Genomic DNA, 20,548 nt, shown 5'->3' on the forward strand with positions numbered 1-20,548 from the left:
ATAAGAAGAAGAAGAACACAGGCTTAAAACAGCAAACTTGTGCAGATTTTGGCAAAGAAATGGGATTCTTTTAAAACTGAGTAAATTTTGGTCTAGATTAAAAAAATAATCATCATCACAATTGGTGAAGAAAAAAAAAACCTTGGGAAAGATTTCCCTTAACTGTCCAGTGTGAATTTAATAATAAGACCCTCTGATCAGAAATGTCATCTCCTTTCCAAAACCTTTGCAGTGATTTCTATAACACCACTGAGAATATATATCAATAGGTCAACAGGGCCTAAAGTAACACCGACATCCTCATACTGAGATTCTTTGGTTGAGCATTACAAACATTTCTCTGGTACTGTCCAGAACTAGCATTTGCTTTTCTTTTGCTATAGAAGCTTTTTGAAAAAACAAGTATCCTAATTGTTAAATACAGAAAAGACAATCTCCCCTAACACTGTTTGCCAATTTAAGTGGATTTTTTTTTTTTTAAAGATTTTATTTATTTGACAGAGAGAGACACAGTGAGAGAGTGAACGCAAGCAGGGGGAGTAGGAGAGGGAGAAGCAGGCTTCCTGCAGAGCAGGGAGCCCGATGTGGGGCTTGATCCCAGGACTCTGGGATCATGACCCGAGCTGAAGGCAGATGCTTAACGACTGAGCCACCCAGGCGCCCCTAAGTGGATTTTTTTTAAGTGGATTTTTAATAAACATTTCTGAGCACCAATGAGAGCACACTATGTCCTCATACTGTCAAAATGTTTCCGTTAACTTCAAATTCTCCCTAACTTTCCAAGGGCTCCTGGAAAGGAACATTCCCTTCCCTATTTTCCAACTTCTATCTTCTAAAGCAAAAATAATCTTTTCTGATACAATCTTTTTCCTAGCAGGTAAACAGACTGCACAAAGCATGAAAAGTCTATTTCTTCACATTTATCATTGTTTTTTCACAACACAGGACTACAAACTGCTGTGTGGAAACCTAGGACAGAGCCTCTGCTGGCTCATCCAAAGATCCCGAACTCATTCCACACTGAGGGAGGACAGGCAGGGTCCGGAAGAGACATTTCTTCCCATTTGTATTCCAAGTTTAATTACACTCTAGCTGCACAACTTAGGGAAAAAAAAAACAAATGTAACAGCACAGAATCTAAATTCTCTTACTGAAAAGATAAGGGATTTTTTGGGGGGGGGGGTGGTACTAGCTCATTCTTTGATCCAATCCTAAAGTTCTGTGACCCAAAGGTTCCCCTATGTGTGACAAGAGTCACACTTTTGTTGAAACAGAAGCACTTTTCCTTTATGCTCTTAATTTACAACTATTAAAAAAAAAAGTTTAAGGCATTAATTTACAGTTACCTTCTTTTCTGCTTTTTATTACTACACTCTTCGTCAACTATTTTGGTGACTAACAAAAAAATAACATAAAACAAACATGTGGCCACCATTTCAGAATCTCCACTATTTTAAAATGTTGTTACGGTGGAATGCACACTGGGTTAGGGGTGAGAAGACAGGTCCTGGTCCGGGCCACTTTCTACTGTGACTACACACCAGTGTCCCAGCGTTCTCTGGGGATCCCACTTCTCGAGCTGAAACAAAACAGGAAGAGAAGTCCCGCCACTGCATTCACCACAAGAGGACTGCAAAGCAGGATCGTATAGGAACAAACGTTCGCTATCCTCGCAGATTCATCCTTACCAGGAAGACTGAAAATATTTTTACTCATTTGATTTCATGTGAATCACAGAAGGGGACAAAGGAAGCAGTGATGCTAAAATCAGCAGTCAAAACACCCAGCACACTCAGCAGTTGTGCAGTTTGTAAGTTAACACGTGGGTAAAGTTGAGAATGAAAGAAAGCGGGGGTATCAAAGGCTTTGTGAAGAAGGAATTCAGCCAAGAAACAACATTCCATGCACCAACAGAGAGGAAACACATTTGTTCACACATGGTATGGCGTTATACAAAAGCAGTTTTGTTGTTAAACCTGAAGACTTAAATAATTATTTCTTTTTGCATTTGTTCTCAATGCCATTATAGAATAGTATTCTGTTTCTCTGTGCTTACAGGGCTTTTGTGCTGAAATAATGAGAATTTTAAAAGGGACTATGTTCAAGTAGCATCCAATAAAGAACAGCATTTTTTCTTCAACACTGCTACATCTGACAGACATACATACGTAGATGTGTGTGGATTTATATATATATACATATATATATAATAAACTGAGTAACTTACGACAAAAGGTTCTATGAAGAATCAAATTTAATACAATGAAAATTTCTTTTATAAAACAGCAGTACAAATTCAAGTAATTCTGAGCCGGGTGCAATGAGTGAAGAAAGACAGAACTCATTAAGGAGAGGTGGGAGCAATGGAAAACCAGATCGCCCACATCTATTCTAGAGGGGAAGGTGGCCATATCATGGCTCCAGCAGATTTTTACCATGTGGGAATATAGGCTAGTATATAAACCATGTCCTTAGATTTTTCTGGAATAGCTCTGAAAAATCCAAAGATTTTTAAATGATGGCGATAGTTTGGTTTTGGTTTTGTTTTTACATTTTCACATGAGTAAGCCAAGCAAAATTATGTCTACAGGTTAAATATGACTCACTGAAAGTCAGTTTGTAATCTGTTACAAAACCACCCATGCCCCCCCCCAAAAAACTAAACAACAGCTATTATTTAAAACAGCTTAACCAAATAAGATGTATGCTGTATAAATGGTAAAGGAAATTCAGAAACCTAAGAAATAAAACTCGAGTAATCAGGTCTTCTGAATATGTTAGAAGTAAATATATATATATATATATATATATATATTAAGGTTTTATCATAATTCACTGGGTAAAAAAATACTTAGCCAACAGTGTTGATATAATTAGTTAACTACTTGGAAACAGAGAACCACATCTCATATCAAAATTAATTCCAGATGGACTGAAAGAGTCACAAGTAAAAAATGAAGCCATAAAAAAGAACAGTTTCATCAGATATCAGAACAGAGGCATACTTTTGAGCAAAAAAAGAAACGGGAGAAGCCATAAGAACGTCTAGATATCCAAAAAAAAAAAAAAACAAACAAAAACAAAACCCCACAATAAACAAGCTAAAAGGTGAACAACAAAGCAGGGAGAAGAGGCAATTAATATATAAGAAAAGAAGCAAGTATTTTTAATGTATAAAACATTCTTAAGATTAAGCATTTTTTTGCTAAAATCACATAATATTTCCATTGAAAAATGAATAAGGAACATATAAAGAACTCACAAAAACTTGAACATTTACTGTGAACTGTCCACATTTCTTTAGGGTACTAGAATTTTTTTGTTTTGTTTTAGAAGAAGGGGGAGGGCAGTTTTTAAAGTTCCCAGATGATCTTTTTAAAACGCTTTGGTTATTTTACAAATTTCCTAGGATGAGGAAATGAAAAGGCTTATTTTACAACTATAAACATTAAATAATAAAGCATGACTAGTCTGGAGAACTAGATACTTTCTTAGATATTCCAACTCTTCCCCCTCCTTACTTAAATAAGATGGGAGTAATACCACACATTCAAGAAACAAGATTCGCTTGTTTATTGTAAGGTAATATACTCAGCAGGACACCTTCTCAAATGCAATCCTGATATCCAAGCCAACCAGAGTTTTGCCTTCCCTGTTCTCCTTCCCTGCTCTACCAACCTCCTACATGCCCAGGTGAAACGTCACCTCTTCCAGGAAGCACCCCCCTACCACTCGGGGGCGTAAAAACCGCACCCCCCCTTAACTCCTGCACCAAGTGTCACCTATATCCCTGCTTGACACTTCAGTTGCCTGATCCAACCCCACTGTCCCCCTTTCTGTAAAGTCCCATCAGCCTATCCAAAGAAAGGAGAATTCAGCTTTCCTCCCCACAGAATCTAGCAACTGACTCCACACCCAGGAGATGCCCGCCAGAGGAGGAGTGGAAGAGGAAGCCTGTGGCTGCAGAGGCACCACCAACAACAAAGTGGACGGGCACCCTGGGGTCCCAAGCAGTCGCTCCAGAGTCACCTACCCATCGCGCCAGCACTACTTGGCCAGAAGGGTCACATGCCACAGTGGCATGTTATCTCTGAAGCTTGCGTGCAGAGAGTGGACAAAAACCTGAGCGAGTCTTGTTTGGCAAGTTGCTGCAGCATAAGGCGTAAATGGGATAATAAAATAAATTGCAACTACGTATGCCAGGCCCTACTCTAGAGAAATACACCATCACGTTCATGCTGTCCTCACAAAAACCTTCTGAGGCAGGGGTCATTCGTCTCCTTTTAAAGATCAGGAAATCGAGAGCTAGATGCCGTAAGTCACTTGCCCTGAATCACACATCGAGCTAAGGGGCAGAAGTGGGATTCAAACAAGAAGGAATCACGTCTTCCTGAGAGACTTGCCCTGTACTCCAAAGCTGAGATCACAGGGCATGTTCCAGAGCACCTATGCCTACCCCAATTACAGCACTTTTTAGTGTATTTTTATTGCTTTTTTATTTGACATCTCTCCTCCAGAGTTGAAGGCCAATCAGCCAGGGTTTTAATTCACAGTTGTACCCCAGGGCCTCCTGCCATAGGACAGGCACTGGGAAGTGTTTTATAACTAAAATGAAAGAAATGTAATTATATTAAATCATTTTTTCCTTCTTTATCAAACATGATTTGAGAGATTATTTAGATAGATGTGCTTTTTACCCATATTTTGTAGTCATTTACAGAATCTTGGGAAATCAACTTTTATTAAATATTCAGTCATTAGATATCTAGTCTTAGAAATACAAAAGACATTTGGCATGAGGGTCAGTGAATGGCTGAGGCAGTTATAATATATGAAATGAACATCTTTTTCAACCCTTTGAGGTTACATTTGTTTATTCCATGGAATAAAATGGTAATGGGCTCTTTCCAACCTAGCATTTGAATAGGCTCTATTATCAATATAGTTTAATTGAATCTACTTGATACTTGCATGCTGCCCCTTGTTTGAAGCCACGTTGTCATTACTGGATTGCTCAAATACCTAAAAGAGCAATTTTTAATTCTCCCACTGTCTTAGCAAGCTGGGGTATTTCTTGGAGATTTTACACAACCGACTAGGCTCCTACGTTGTTCAGTACCTGTACTAGTCCTCTGGGGCTAATTCGACATTTAATGGGCAGTGGCTACGGATAAAGGGTTGTGCAGACACAAGTGAGAAGTGAGAAGCCCCGGGGAAGGGGAAAGAGCTGCAGAGGAAGTAAAAACTGATCTAGGCCTTGAAGGGAACTCTGACGAGTCACCTCATGTGACATAGCACAGAAGGATGGGGGTCCTGCGAGGGGAAATGGAATTTTTCCAACAGAGAGGAGCTGGCAAGCATGCGAGAAAATCAGCAGAACCTCCAAGAACAGAGGAATAAGCCCAAACCAAACAGGACAGAAGAAGAACAAATCCAAACAGAGGCAAATGGTAGAAAATACCACCTCAGGGCTTTTAAAAAATCCAACTTGCAAAAACCACCTAGCAGTTTAGATCACATGAAAACCACCATATGAACATGTCACTAGGATTCTGGAAACTGGAGAAACCAAGACTGAAAGGAACAGAAAGAGCTCCAGTTGAAAAGGCAGACAGCAGGATACGCCAGGTGGGGAAGGAGAAGAGAAAGAGAAGATCAACATCCTAACAAGGATATTTTAAACATTCTGCTATGGTCAACTTTTAAAGGCTTTTTTTTGTTTTAATCCCCACAAAAATAAAAAAAATTTTAAAAAAAGCTTTATTCTGTTTTTAAAAAAAGACCTTTTATCTATGAGAATAAAGTTATTTTTAAGTATCCCAATTAACCAGTGAAACAAAAATATGTTTGTCAAAACATGATTAAATATTTAGGAAGCACAGATGTAGAAAATCAAGTATCCAGATCACAAACCCTCCCCAGGTTCTTCTAGAATTATCAGAATAGGTTATTTAATTAGATACCTTATGTATTAAGGCAGAGTGGAGGCTAGTAGAAAATAAGGAAAGCACAGTCTTTTCTCTGAAAAACTGAACAATCTAATGAAACAGGTGTTTATGTAGCACTATGTCATCTAGAAAATCACCTTTCTCTACTCTTTATTATAACATATAAAACTGTCAGTAAAAAAAGGGCTTCTCACTGTGACCCATAAGGACTGGCCTCCTCGAATAGTATCAATGATGCGACAGCCAATACGCATACTATACAGAACAAAAACATGGGATATATCCTTTGTAAACTTAAAGCCAGGAGAACAACAAAGGAATTTAAAAAGAGAGAGAGACTTCAGGTTGGAATTTGGCCACTAAACAACTCAAGGCATAGACTAAAACTACTAAAATAACTTCTTCTTTTAATATGGCAATCTATCCTGCCAGGTACTTACAGGATATACCCTGAACAAGTATAACATCAGAAATGGGGAAAGTTTCAGAGGGAGGAGTCATCCATCAATAGCAAATTCAGGTCAGAAATTTATGAAAACCCAGTAGGGGGCTGCCTGGATGGCTCAAGCTGGTAGAGCACGGTCTGGGAGGGTTGTGAGTTCAAACCCCACACTGGGCATGGAGTTTACTTTAAAAAAAAAAACAAAAAACAAACGAAAAAAACAGTAGGGTGTATGGCAAATAAAAAGAAAATATATTAAGTCATATTCATTTTTCATTTCCATAATATATCCTCGTTCACCACCACCCTCATCCAATTAAAATAAGAAAAATAATAAATGGACACTATTTACATTCCATACCTACCAATGAAGTATAAAAAAAGAAAGAACCAAGATGTCTGAGATTTAAAACAGAATCATAAACTACAAAGTAGAGCAGTCAGATCCCCAGGTCTCTCATTTTACAGATAAGGAACTAAAGGCAGTGACTTGCCCAAGGTCACAGGTGTGAAAGCAGACCTCCAGTGACCTACTGCAAAGCCAGAAGACACAGTCAGCCTCATGCAGCTCCGCAAACAATCCCAGGAAGAGGACCTGGAGGGTACCCCCACTAACCCCTCTCAAAACACAGCCCTTCATTAAAAACGGTAAAATAGTATGCCAACAGGAAGTGTCTAATATTTTAACAAGTCACTTAAAGGAGAACGGATTCTATAAATAGCAACTAAAAAGCTGGCGCTCTTTGGGCCCAACTCTATAGCTACAGCCCTTGAAGCCACAATGTTTATTTGTACAAAAGGATTTTAATATTTTGTTTAGGAAGATAAAGGAAAAAAAGCATCACATCCCCAAGCCATGTAGGGGAGGAAAATACAAATATAAAAACTCTCTTCTCTACCTAAAATTGATGTTATTCTCTTCTGGGCCAAGCCAAAAATAGTCAACACACGAATGTTACTTTTTGTCCCTCAAGTGAATACATAAAATTCAGGAAAGGTTGGTGGAAATTATTTCCCTGGGATAATTTCAAAGCTCAGTTCACAAACTTTAGAAGTTGCTAAATATATCCCAGGCTCCCTGTGGTCAAGTCACCATATTATTCCCAGGAATCCTGGCTAACTCCCAGATCCTTGAGCGCAGCCTGTGGGTCACTCATCTTTGAATCCCCGACACCTAACAATACTGGCACATAACAGAAGCTCAATAAATTTGTGTTCAATGGAAGGAAATTACATCCCAATAACCCAATATTCTCTTCCTAGTTTCACAATGGCATCATGGTGTAGCTGCGTTTCTAATCTTAAACCCTCACATCCTGCTACACTCCTCCAATAAAACTGAGGCATACAAGGAAGTAACTGCATTCCCTACAGAGGTAAGATGCTTCTATTCCAAGTGAACGTGCTGTTTGGTTAAGGATGTTTTCAAAACTCGGTATCGGAAGGTGTAGCCAAAGATGACTAGAGGTTTTACAATCCTGCCCAGGTGTTTTTGTTTTGTTTACAATTTCGTATCGCCGAAAGGGGAAAAAGCACATTGAAAACATAAAACAACAGATGGTTTACTCCAGCATCTCCTTCAAAGCTGCCAAATGCGACTAAAGCGTACACTAGACATAGCGGAGGCACCGCCATCGTCCGCTTACAAGTGCGCTCAAATTAGACACAAACCTTTACGGCTCCAAGTTGTTCTTTTCTGAATTTTTCCAAGGGTTTAATCAGGGTTTCAGTTACACTTAATGCCTAGAGAACAAGAATGATAACAAAAGAACACAGTATTAGGTTTCCCTAAAGGAAAAAAATCAGTATTTCATTTCCCTCTTCGACCCCACCCAGAAATAAAATGAACAACATATTTTAACTACCTTATCTCACCCTGCCAATGCAACCATTAAATCACTTCTAAATTTATTAACACGCTAGATCTCCGTAAATATTTTCAGGGAAGAGGAGGTGGGGCAAAGTGCCAGTGAAATGTGCAACAAGCAGCCCCAACACAGCTCTTTCTTCAGGGAAAGAGCAAGAGGGCTGTCTTTAAACAACAAAGGGGTCTATCACATTCATTAACAGGACACTTCTGTTTGAGATTTTTTTCCCTCCCCCTCCTCAGAAATTTACAAGTCAATTACATTCCTTTATTAGTTAGCAGACTACATTATGTAAAGGGTTAGGTCTGTGGCTACAAGTTTAAATACACTTGGTCTTATTGAAAATTCCTCCTGAGGATGTAAGGTAAATCAGCAAAGCAGTCACAACAAAGTAAACATTGGGGGTGCTGGGAAACAGTTACAGAAGGGGAAAGTCAACATGATAGGAGCCATACACAGAGTCCAACCACAACTGCACTCATTCTTATATTGGCTGGTTTGGGGCTTTTCATTTTAAGACAGAATATACAAAAAACAATGCTAAAAATACAAACAAAAGGGAATAATTACCTAAGGAAAATGCATTTAACAATATGCAGGTGGGTAGTGGTTTTCTCATCCTGTATTTCCAGGAGATCAAAAATATTCAGGATAGAAAAGGAAACCTCAAAATACAACAGTGTGCCATTCCTTTTTTTACAAAAAAAAAAAAAAAAAGCCCCTAGAAATCCAAGCTTTAAATTATAGAAAGCATAAATGACTTAGAAAAGGAAAGGATTCTGGGGCACCTGGATGGCTCAGTCGGTTAAGCATCTGCCTTCGGTTCGGGTCATAATCTCTGGGTCCTGAAATCCAGCCCTGAGCTGGGCTCCCTGCTCAGTGGGAAATCTGCTTCTCCTTCTTCCCTCTGACCCTCACTCCCCTCGTGCTCTCTTGCTCTCTCTCTCTCTCAAATAAATAAATAAAATCTTCAAAAATTTTTTCTGGAAAAGAAAGGATTCTGAATTTAACCAAAGGCTTCTTTGCAATGTTCCATTAGGTAAGGATTTCTCCCAAAGAGACCATTCATACTGTGAGATAGGGAATCCTCAAAGTGACTGTGCCTACTTGAGAGGCTTAGAAGTTGAACTCTCTTCCTAGGGTTCTACTCACTCCCACCCTGACAATTTGTCACTTAGGTATCAAGGAGCTGGGGCAATAGGGAACTAAGAGAATTAACAGCAACAACTAGTCAAGGGAAAGGGATCCTTTTCAAAATACTTTAATTTTATCCTCTTTACATTGTTGACCGTGTGACCTACAACAATGGCAAATCAGAAAATCCTTTGTACTAAAGAACAGAGCAAGGACAAAGCACATACCAGGAATTCCCAACCACTCAGAACAATATGGAATGCCTCCAGCAGATAGGAGAGGGTCTGCCATACGTTTTCAAAGTGATCCAACTCACACACAACATCTCAAAATAATTTAAGGCACATTTCTATGAGCACTAGTGTTGCTGCCTAGCTTCCACATCGTGTTCCTACATAAACCTACATATAAACATATATATACACACGCACACATGTGTGCATGTGTATATATACACATACATCCTCCACGGTGGCTGGCCCACTCAAGAAAGAAGTCAGCCCAGCATGACGTGCTGGGAACACAGGGGCTAGGAGCTGCTCAAGTGCACAGAAGATAGAAGCAGAGATTCAAAATCATGTAAGTATGAGCCTAAAAGTACCAGATGGGGACTTCCCCGTCCCAAGCAGCCATCTCAATAAACTTGTATTTCATGAAACAAGTATTTGCTGAGCATTCAGCCCCAGGTGCTGGAGACACGACTCTGAACAAAATTAGTACAGTCTCTGCCCTCCTGGAACTTACTGTCTAGCACGGGAGACACAGGTTGCAAAAGTGAATGCATAAGTAAATGTGTAAATGCATAAGTAAATTCTAGTAATCCCTTCATATGGAGAAAAGTAGGGCTAAGGTGAGGAATTTATTAGAGGATTTATAAGGAAAAAACGACTCGGGAGAGCTCCATCCAAGAAATGACATTTAAGCTCAGATCTGAAAGATGAGCAGGGATTAGGGATGCAGAGAGGAAGGGAAATGGTTTCCAGCCTGAAGCCAGCAGAGTGGAAAAGGCTTAAGGTGAGGAATCTGTGTATTATAGTAACTAGCAAAAAGCCAGTGTGGCTGGGGGCATAAAGAACAAAGAAGTAGATGGAAAGGGAGGAGTGAAGGCAAGGGACCAGAACATGCAGGGCCCTGTAGGCCCAGGCAAAGAGTTCTTTTATTTGGGGCATGATGAAAGCCACTGGAGGGTTTTAAGCAGGGAACTAATACAATGATTATTTAGATCTTTTAAAGATTACTCTGGCTTCTCTGAGAAAAAGAGATTAGAGGTGAGGAAAACTGGAAGGAGAAAGATGTGCTAGGAGGCTTCTAGAATGGCACATTCTCTCGGGGTTGGAATAAGGTCATGATAATAAAAATTGAGAGGAGACCGTTTTCAGAGATATTTGCAGGTGGAATCAAAGTAACTGGTGATAGACAGAATGTGGGAAAGGGAGGCGTTTCCAGGGTCACTCCCAGATTTCTGCCATGAGCAACTGTATAAGAATACCTTTTATTGAAATAGGAAAATTTTGAGGAAAAGCAACTGGAAGCAAGCACTAAGGAATTACATTAAATCTGAGATTCTAGGAGACACCGCAAAGGTAGTAAAACATCTAAATGCCCACATGAAGAATCCAGAAAAGATGGTTCAAATTTTCGAATGTGGGAGGAGATGAGATGCTGCCGACACATGGGTGTTGTCTTGTCACAGGAGTAGGGCTCCTTCCCTCCCTTGTAACAGGATGTAAGGAGAACACAAGTATCAGTACAAATGAGCGTGCAGATTTCATGAAGAGAGCTGGGGGACCTGCTACCTGATGGTTCTTTTTTCCATGAAGTACAAGGCAAGGCCACTTATAAGAGAGTCTGAGCATAGGAGAAAGTTTGAATAGGAGAATGAAGGAAAGAATCTTCAAACAGTGAGTAGGGCACTTCCTAGAGAAACATGAACATTCTTAGGCAAGCCTGCAGGCCCTTTAGATAAAGTAAACAGGAATCTGTGAAGACACCCATCTGCCCTGTTGTGAGATTTTCTCTAGCAACACAGGGAGCAGGTGAGCAGTGAGGTTCATCCCAGGGAAGAGCATTTCCAGGAGATCTAAATGTATCAGCATCACACTGCACAGGCAAGCTGCACAGAAGACGCTGACTGGGTGAGAGAAGACTTCTGGAAGGGGAGAAAACAGACCTGAGCCCGAAACAGGGCATCGGAGTTCTTCAGGCAAAGAGTTAAGAGTAAAGAGGAAGGGAAAATGGCAACCTCAGGACACAGAACTGCAAGCAATCCTGGTGTCACTAACGCAGCTGAAGAAGCCGAAAATAAGCAGAGGAGGCTGAAGAGATCCAACGGGCTCCATTCACCATCAGAGTAGGACGTAGAAAATGCCCTGTAAACGCTAGATATAGGCATTAATAACACAGACATATAAAGGCCTTTTAAAATGTGAGCCCTAAAACTCTATACTGTGGAGGAAACATTGTGCTTCACAAAAGGACCAGGCCACAAAGATTACACATGAGCAATTTTAGGTCATTAAGTATGTCCTTCACTTGGAGAATTAATTTGATGCAATATCTGACTCCCAAGGTCTAACACTAGTGTAGGACAATAATATATGGGATTTCTGTCTTACTGTTTGCAGGTTAACAAGGAAATATCCAGAGTAAGGAAAGGTTCTGATACCACTATATCCAATTTTTTCATAAAATTTTTTGATTGAAAGTTTTTTCTTTAAAATTATCATTTTTTTCTTTAAAATATCTGGTTATGTAACTTTTGAACTGAACCTTAAGCATTCTGTTCAAGAACAAAATAACAGAGTGGCAACTAAATCTTCAGCAAGGCAATGTTGGTTGAGCAATGAGGACTGTTTTCTTCTTTTTCTCAAAATAGACTGGAGACTCCATGGAATCTCTCAGTTCCTTTTATAAATTTCACAGAAGTATTATATAATATTTGTTAGTAATGAGTGTTACTAAAACGTTCTAATGCCAAAATGTGATTCTTCTTCCCCAGTGAAAAATGAATACCAAATCAAGGACTGCCCCTAAAACCCTAAAGGAAATTTCTGGTGATAACAGTACCCCAATTTGAAAGAGACAGCTGAAGTAGTAACACGGACATAAGCTTTCAAATACTAGTACATTAGAAGAGAAAAAGAAAAAGCAAATATCGACTGTGATTTTAGAATCCACAAATAAGATTATATAACCATATTTTTCCCCATAAAATACTTGAACAAGCCACAAAAAGAAGTCATAAAAAACCTTGACTAATGAGCCTTGGAAAAGGTTTTGGATAGTCTTGCTTAGAAACAGAATGCAGCATCTACATGAACATAAAACGTGTTCATTTACCAGCTGCTTTCGCCTTAGGGCAGGAGTCAGCCAACTTTTTCCTATAAAAAGCTGGGTTGCAACTACTCAGCTCTGCCATTTGCACAAAAGCAGTTGTAAACAGTATATAAGTGAACGAGCACAGCTAGATGCCAGCAAAATTGTATTTACAAATACAGGAGGCCAGGTGGGCTTAGGCCACAGCTGGCTAAACCCTGCCTGAGAGAATCATCTCAAGTATCATGGCCAAAGAGGTTCTACTTACTCTTAACGGATTGTATGTATTTTTTTAAATATACATTTACCATATTTGCAGGGTACCAAAATTTGGGAGGAAAGGTTGAATGCTGGATGAGAGAATCACAGTTCAAGTAGCTGTCCAGCTGAAAAGAAGGATTCAAAAGTGATGCTGTCGAGTTTGGCCAGGATAAGCAATCCAGCAGGTTTCAACACTGAGAGGCAATTGTTCAAGTGTAAAACTATCTTAACAACAATTTATGTGAATTTAATAGCAGGCTTTAATAAGGGCTTTAGTCCCTAAAAATGAGTTAACTGAAAGTCCAGCATGAGTCAAAGGAGTCATAAGTGGCCCTAAAAAAGAATGAACACATACACTGTCTATGTTCAAACGAAACAAGGCAATCATTCAACTGTGTCCCGTAAGATCAGAACCTATCTCAATAGGATGGGTACTGTGGTTTAAGAGAGACATTTTCTAACTGGAGCGAAGCAGGAATGTGCCCAGAATGTTAAAACAGTTTAGAAGGAATAGGAAAACCAGAGGTGTTCGATGGAATTGGGGAGGAAGAGAATATTCAGAGGGAACATGAAAGCTACCCATAAATATTTAAATAGATGCTGTAAGAAAGAAGAAAGAAATCATTCTGATTTACTTAGAGAAGACAAAACCAGGTCTAGTGGGGAGAAGCTGTAGAGCAGATTCTCAGTTCGCTATCAAGAGGAGGTCAGTAAGACCTTCATGGAGCAGGCAAACTATGACCTCTAGCTCTTTTCACACCAACAAATACAATCTAGACAACTGATATCCAGGGATACTCTACCACAGAGGCCTGCATTGAGAGAGCTGGCCTAGGAGACCTCTGGGGTCTTACCCAGCTCTAGGATTCTATGTGAGTTGGGAGAAGCAGAAATACAAGCTACATTTCATGTGATTGGCCAATCACAGAATCCATTAAAACTTCACAATTCAAAGTAAAAGAACAAGATTATTTTATAACAGCCTGGGGGATTAAAAGTTCTCCAACTAGTCAAGTCTGAAATCCCTATTATTAGGTATCTGGAGGTGAGAACTTAAATGTCTAAAAAGAAAAGAGAAGAGAGGGTGGTATCTCTGCCTGTCTCCACCGTTCAAGCAGTAGCTGAGAAATCTGTTGACAACGGACAGCTGACCAGCAGAGAATCAGACTCTGCTTTGGAGAGGAACCTCTGCTGTCGCTTTAAGTTTCCCCATTTGGTATCGAAGGCTAAGTTCTGATTCTAAATCTAAAGAAAATGGGGCTTGGGGCTAGAAACCCATATTCAGTAAAAAGGCAAAACTACATCCTATGAGATCTTTAATAACAATGTTTTCAAGTCTCAGTCTAGATAAAACAGTGAATAAGTCCATGTAAGTACTAAACCATGCCTTTCTAATCACTCAGTACTAACAAGGATAGACGGAGTCTAATGGAACAGAAGGAATTATGTCTGTTCCCCATGGCCCTTGTTATTTTAAGCCTGGATTCCAAGTGTTCTTGACCCCAGAGGAATGCATAATCTGAGAGCAAAGGAGAATTTCCACTATTTTCTCCCATGACCTTCCAGATACTTCCCATTTCATCAGACTAAAGGAAAACTCTACTTTCCAACTCCAATATCGAGAATAACAGCAAAGAAACCATGCATCAAAGACATGTTTCTTACTTTTTTCTTGAAACAGAACCTCAAGAAAGGGTGCCAAGGAACTATTATTTTATATATATATCTGAACATAAGAAGTATTTTTCCCAAAACTGTCTCTCAGGAAAAAAAAAAAAAAAAAAGGAAAAAAAGGAACTTAACCCTATATAAGAATTCTCACAGTCTCCTTAAGGAGACTTTCCATTATTTTGATCAACAAAGAACTGCTTGAGGAATCTTAGTCTGAAAGGGCCCCAATCACACCTAGTTTCAGATGCTGCAGATCACAAAGAAGTCTGGGTTACAAAAACAAGAAGCTTAGAAATTTAAGAGATGTAGTTATTCTGGAGAAAACCTCAATTTATAAGTGTTTGGTGCTTTTGTAAAGATCACTTTAAAAGAAACAAGCTGGGTGATTAAGTCTTAAAAATACATCTGTATTACAAAACCTGTAAAAGAGACTGTCCAAATCTGTTGCAAATCTGTAGCTTAAGATAAAATATCCAATGAAATCATCAGAAAGAAATTTTTTTTAAAGGTGCCGTATCTCAACTCAGACAAACAGGGCCATGAAATACTCTGGACAGCTGTCCTGAAAAATTCAGAGTATATCAGTGATAAACATACTAACATAAAAGCGGTCGAGACTTGGAATAACTTTTTTATGAAATAAGTGGGGGAAAAAATCTAAAGGATTCAACAATAATTTGATTTTAGGGATGCTTGGGTGGCTCAGTCAGTTAAGCGTCTACCTTCGGCTCAGGTCATGACCTCAGGGTTCTGGGGTCGAGCCCCGCATCGGGCTCCCTGCTCCTGCGTCTCCCCTCCCCGCTCATGAGCATGCACGCTCTCTCGCTCTCTCTCTCTCTCTGACAAATAAATAAATAAAATCTTTAAAAATTTGATTTTAAAATACAGCCACATATTTTTTTTGAATGGACACACTTGTAGGTATGCATATGTATGTCTACTAGATAATCACATGCTTAAGGCATGTGTGTCCATTCAAACCATCCCAAAACATTTTTTGTTTAATCTTCTCATAGGAAAATGGTGTTGCCATATAATCAGGCATAACATTATAGGTAGGGTATATCTGCCCTTTGCGATACATAACACTTAAAACACCTTTCCTATGTTTGAGAATTCTCCTACCAAAGGAGGCACAGCCCACCTTCCACTATAAAAGCTGGGAATGACAGACACTTGTTTTCCCAGCCCCCTTGTAGTGAGGTTGTGGGACCTGGCCAGAGTTCCACTAATGAGATGGTGAGCGGTAGCGCATCGTTTCCAGAAGGAGCAGTTCCACAACCACCAGCAGGGGCAGCGGTGCTGCCGAGACATGCCCTGTTACGTACACCCTACAGCAATGGTGGTGACGGTCTTCTCCAAGCCCAGCTCTGCAAGGGCAACTCTGGGCTTTGTTCCTGGTTCCCAGATCCAGATAAAGATCCTGCAAGCTACCAACTATTCTTTTTTTTTTTTTTTAAAGATTTTATTTATTTATTTGTGAGCTAGAGAGTGAGAGAGAGAGAGACAGAGTGTGCGAGTGCACAAGCAGGGGGAGTAGCAGGCAAAGGGAGAAGCAGGCTTCCCGCAGAGCAGGGAGCCCGATGCGGGGCTCGATCCCAGAACCCTGGGATCATGACCTGAGCCGAAAGCAGACGCTTAACCGACTGAGCCACCCAGGTGCCCTACCAAGTATTCTTTAAATAAATTCCCTTTCCGTTCAGAATACTTAGGCCTTGCAACTGAGAATCTGGACTAACATAGGATTCACATTTTTTTTAACTGCAGAACTTTCAACATTCTTGTCAAAATGCTTTCAGTACTATCCATCTCAATTCCTAAAGTTTTTTCTCCTAATTAAACCAGATCGTTTTTCATGAATTAGATTACTCCCCAGTCACACTCATCCTTTGCGATCTCTCTTTTTCTCCATCTAGCCAGGATCTCCCTGGACTGTGCCTTCCCCCATCAACCTAGACTCGGGTCCTAATAGGAAAATTAAAATGTACAACAAAGCTATTTTTCTAATACCTAAAATAATAAGGGAAAGAAGTCAAAAGACCTGTGATGCTGAGAAGAAATGAAACATCTAATTGGTCGTGCTAACAGAGCCCTGCCACAGTGACAAGTAAGTTCTCTCATTTGGGCTCAGTCCTAACCAGTTCTGGTTTTACACCAGAGAAAACACAATTCTCTTTTGTTACCTGAGTATTCTCAACTTTAAAAAAGGAAAAATGCTTGCTCTCTCTACCTACTTTACACAGTTAAGGAAAAAAAAAAAAAAAGGCAGGGAATGCCACACTAGAAGCAATTTTAACTTCCAAATAAATCCCTGGATGTTATTTTATTTGTGAGCACAGCTCAAGCTATGCTAATCCTTCTGGCGGAAAAAATTAATGTAAAAACAAAATTAAATTTTAGAGCAGTGATAGCTCAAACTTACCAGCTCAAAACTGGTGAGAATCTTAACGAACCCATATGCAGAGGTCTAACTGGAACATAGGTACAGAGGTGCTGTAAATTAATTCTATAGTTTAAACCTGAAAATTAAGAGCCAATTAATGTGAAATAGTTTCTTGAATGTCGGATTCTTTTAGCCCACAGCAGTACTATTTAACAGGCTAGAAATTATAATTAGTAAAATATACATTCTAATTTCACCAGATCAGTCACCACACCTTTGCTTTCTTCTGAAAGTCCAAGAATAAAAAGTTCCTAGAGTTTTTGTCAACTTTCAATCCTAAACTCTGAACAGAGCCTAAAAAACCAGAGGATTTGAGCTGAAGTTCTGACAATTTCTTCACTCTGGCTTAATTCCCTGAATATTTGGCCATAATCTGGCTCTCAAAAAAAAAAAAAAAAAAAAGTTAAGCGACTGAAACACAAAAGTTAAGGCTTCCCTTAATGTCTCTTTTCTACAAACAAATACCTTAGCCTTTATTTGAAGGGGGAAAAAAAAGGAAGTCTTGCATCAATTTTGAAGGCCATTCATTAAAGGTAGCAATTTTACTCCAATTATTTAAATCAGATAGACTCTACCAATAAAGATTGTTTTTTATTATTCTTGGGAAAAACCTAGAATCTTCAAGCAAAGATTGGGTGTATTAGGAATAAGTTAACCTAATAAGGACATTAAATAAGAGATTTAACTTTGATCTTCTTTTCCTCTGTGCATGAGGGAAAATAAGGATCTAGCTTCTATTTTTTTTTTTTTAATAAATACCCAGGCAGAACAATATGAGAAGGAATAAAACCCCACAAAAGTGAGGGAAAGAGGAGCTTGACAGAAAGCTGCAAAAGTATCATGAGAGAATTGGAAATTTTATTTTTTAGCTTTAAATAAGAGAACATTTTTATTTCTGAAGTGAACGGTGTAAGTCAGAGGCATAGCTACTGGTGGAACCTGATAAATCAGGCCATAAATGGTTGTATGAAGAAAATATGAGACAGAGAGAAGGGGGTGGTGGGGAGACCTGTTCAGAAAAGAACACCTACACCTTTGGTCAATGGCAAAGAGACTAATCTCCAGCCCTTCTGTGCCTGGGCTATCTGAGTGGCCAAGAGAGAAAAGGAGGGTGCGAGGCAGAAAGTCCCTCATTCTCCACCCTGCAGCCAGCAGCTAAGCACTTCATCCCGATAAGGACCTAACTCCTTACTGCATCCTCCGGTGCTAGAACACCGTCCAGCTCCTAACAGGCATTCAAAAATACTTATTTTATGAATGAGGTAGGATTCTCCTACAAACTTAGATAACGTAAAGAGTAGAGTTTCTAGGGGCGCCTGGGTGGCTCAGTCGTTAAGCGTCTGCCTTCAGCTCAGGTCATGGTCCCAGGGTCCTGGGATCGAGTCCCGCATCGGGCTCCCTGCTCCGCGGGAAGCCTGCTTCTCCCTCTCCCACTTCCCCTGCTTGCGTTCCCTCTCTCGCTGTGTCTGTCTCTGTCAAATAAATAAATAAAAATCTTTAAAATAAATAAGTAAATAAATATATTTTTTAAAAAAAGAATGGGGCGCCTGGGTGGCTCAGTTGTTAAGCGTCTGCCTTCGGCTCAGGTCATGATCCCAGGGTCCTGGGATCGGGTCCCACATCGGGCTCCCTGCTTGGCGGGAAGCCTGCTTCTCCCTCTCCCACTCCCCCTGCTTGTGTTCCTGCTCTCGCTGTCTCTCTCTCTGTCAAATAAATAAATAAAATCTTTAAAAAAAAAAATAAAAAATAAAAAAGAATAGAGTTTCTACAAAAATTCAACATCTACAAAAATTCAACTGCTAATGGTGACAATAGTAACATGAATACCTATGCTGAGGCTCCTGTATACATTATCTTCATTCAAAACAGTCTGTTTCTGTATTACACTGGATCCTCTAAGAAGCAGACACAAGATTAGAAATGCCGGAAATGTATTAGGGGAAACATTTGTGAAAGAACATGGGGAGGGAGCCCAGGAGACTAGAAGAGCTGTCAGTGATGCAGGTCTGACCCCAGGGGAAGGAGACAGGCAGGGAAAGATGGTTGGAAGGTTGGGTGGACACGAGTTAGATGGCAGGGCAGTTCTAGGGAATGCTCAGCGAGGCCATCGGGGATTCCTTGAGCCAAGGCTGCCTGTCAGAGGACTCCAGAGTCCCCAGGAATGAGCTGCTTTAGTACCCCTGCTGTCTCAGTCACTGGTTGGGGGCAGCCTGTGGGAGGCATGGCCTTCACTCTAATGCAGTGATGGAACTATAGAGCAGCTGGGCCCAATGGTCCATTCCACTCCCTGTGGTGGGAGATCTGAGAGATGCTTGTCTGCCACTGTCTCCAAAGTCCATATTCTTTCCACTACGCTATCATGGCCACTGGTATACCCCTGGGCCTCTAGTAATCACCACCATCACTGAAGTTCTGTATTTCATTCAATCTAACATGCCACTAATAATAAGACACTCCAGGGGCACCTGGGTGGCTCAGTCAGTTAAGTATCCAACTCTTGATTTTGGCTCAGGTCATGATCTCAGGGTTGCAAAATCGAGCCCCATGTCAGGCTCCGTGTTGGACACGGAGTCTGCTTAAGATTCTCTCTCTCCTTTACCCTCTGCACCTCCCCCTACTCACAAGCACTTTCTCCTCTCAAAAAATAAAATATAATAATAATACTTCACCCTTTCATATACTTTATGGAAAAAATACTGCAAATGAAATCTTAATTAAAACTTAATACTTAGAACTTATACATTTATTGAAAAAGCTCTTTGGCAGATCTTTATCACGTATCCCTTTCATGCACACATAAAAGAACAAAAAACAAAACATATTTAAGATATTTCTAAAATTTCTTCAGAGTCCAGCTCTTCTGAATCACTTTTCATCTCAGTCACCAATATCAAGTTTTGCCCACACATTTTTTCTCTTCTGTGCCATTAAGAATATTGGAGATGCATTATTTCTTTAAGGGGTGCTCCACTATGGTACCCAGGATCTTCTTCCAAGGTGATGGCACCCACTCTTTAGGTATTTACCGATGCTGGCACTTCTTTGACATAACTAGAAGGCCTCAATGGCAGGTTTTCAAATATCCACCATATTTCTTCCTTAAGTGGCCAAGTGGTTTGTTGACTGAAATGCTGGGGGGCTACACATGTCCAAACAGGTCAGGAGAAATAACAAAATTCACATTTCTTCAAGACTACCACCTTGTAGATGGCACCTATAAGGATACATTTCCATTTCACCCAGGTTCAAAGGTGGAGGAAAGGTTGGTAAATCTTACAAGGGGCTAAAGGCAAAGAATAATGTCCTTAGGCTACCAGGAGATAGGAGATTCTCTTTTCATCACTGTCACCAACTTATTCTGTGAAGTGATGTGGATCAAATCACTCTACCTCACTGAGTTCCAGTTTCCCTTTTCTTCTTTCGGTAATTAAAAGTGTTAAAAGTTTCCCTAAGTTCTCTCTCAGTT

At 39.9% G+C, this 20,548-nt stretch overlaps 1 protein-coding gene across 1 annotated transcript in view; it reads right to left on the bottom strand.

Moving 5' to 3' along the window:
• Positions 1 to 20,548, bottom strand: part of ARHGAP10 (Rho GTPase activating protein 10) — a 286,377-nt gene that overhangs the window by 180,586 nt on the left and 85,243 nt on the right. Inside the window, exon 4 of the mRNA XM_081813112.1 lies at positions 8,062 to 8,133. Coding sequence (XP_081669238.1) covers positions 8,062 to 8,133 — 72 coding nt within the window. The remainder of the gene's footprint in view (positions 1 to 8,061; positions 8,134 to 20,548) is intronic.

This window comes from Leptonychotes weddellii, chromosome 2 (assembly GCF_054177405.1).
Source record: "Leptonychotes weddellii isolate Sample4059 chromosome 2, ASM5417740v2, whole genome shotgun sequence".
Classification (NCBI taxonomy): domain Eukaryota; kingdom Metazoa; phylum Chordata; class Mammalia; order Carnivora; family Phocidae; genus Leptonychotes; species Leptonychotes weddellii.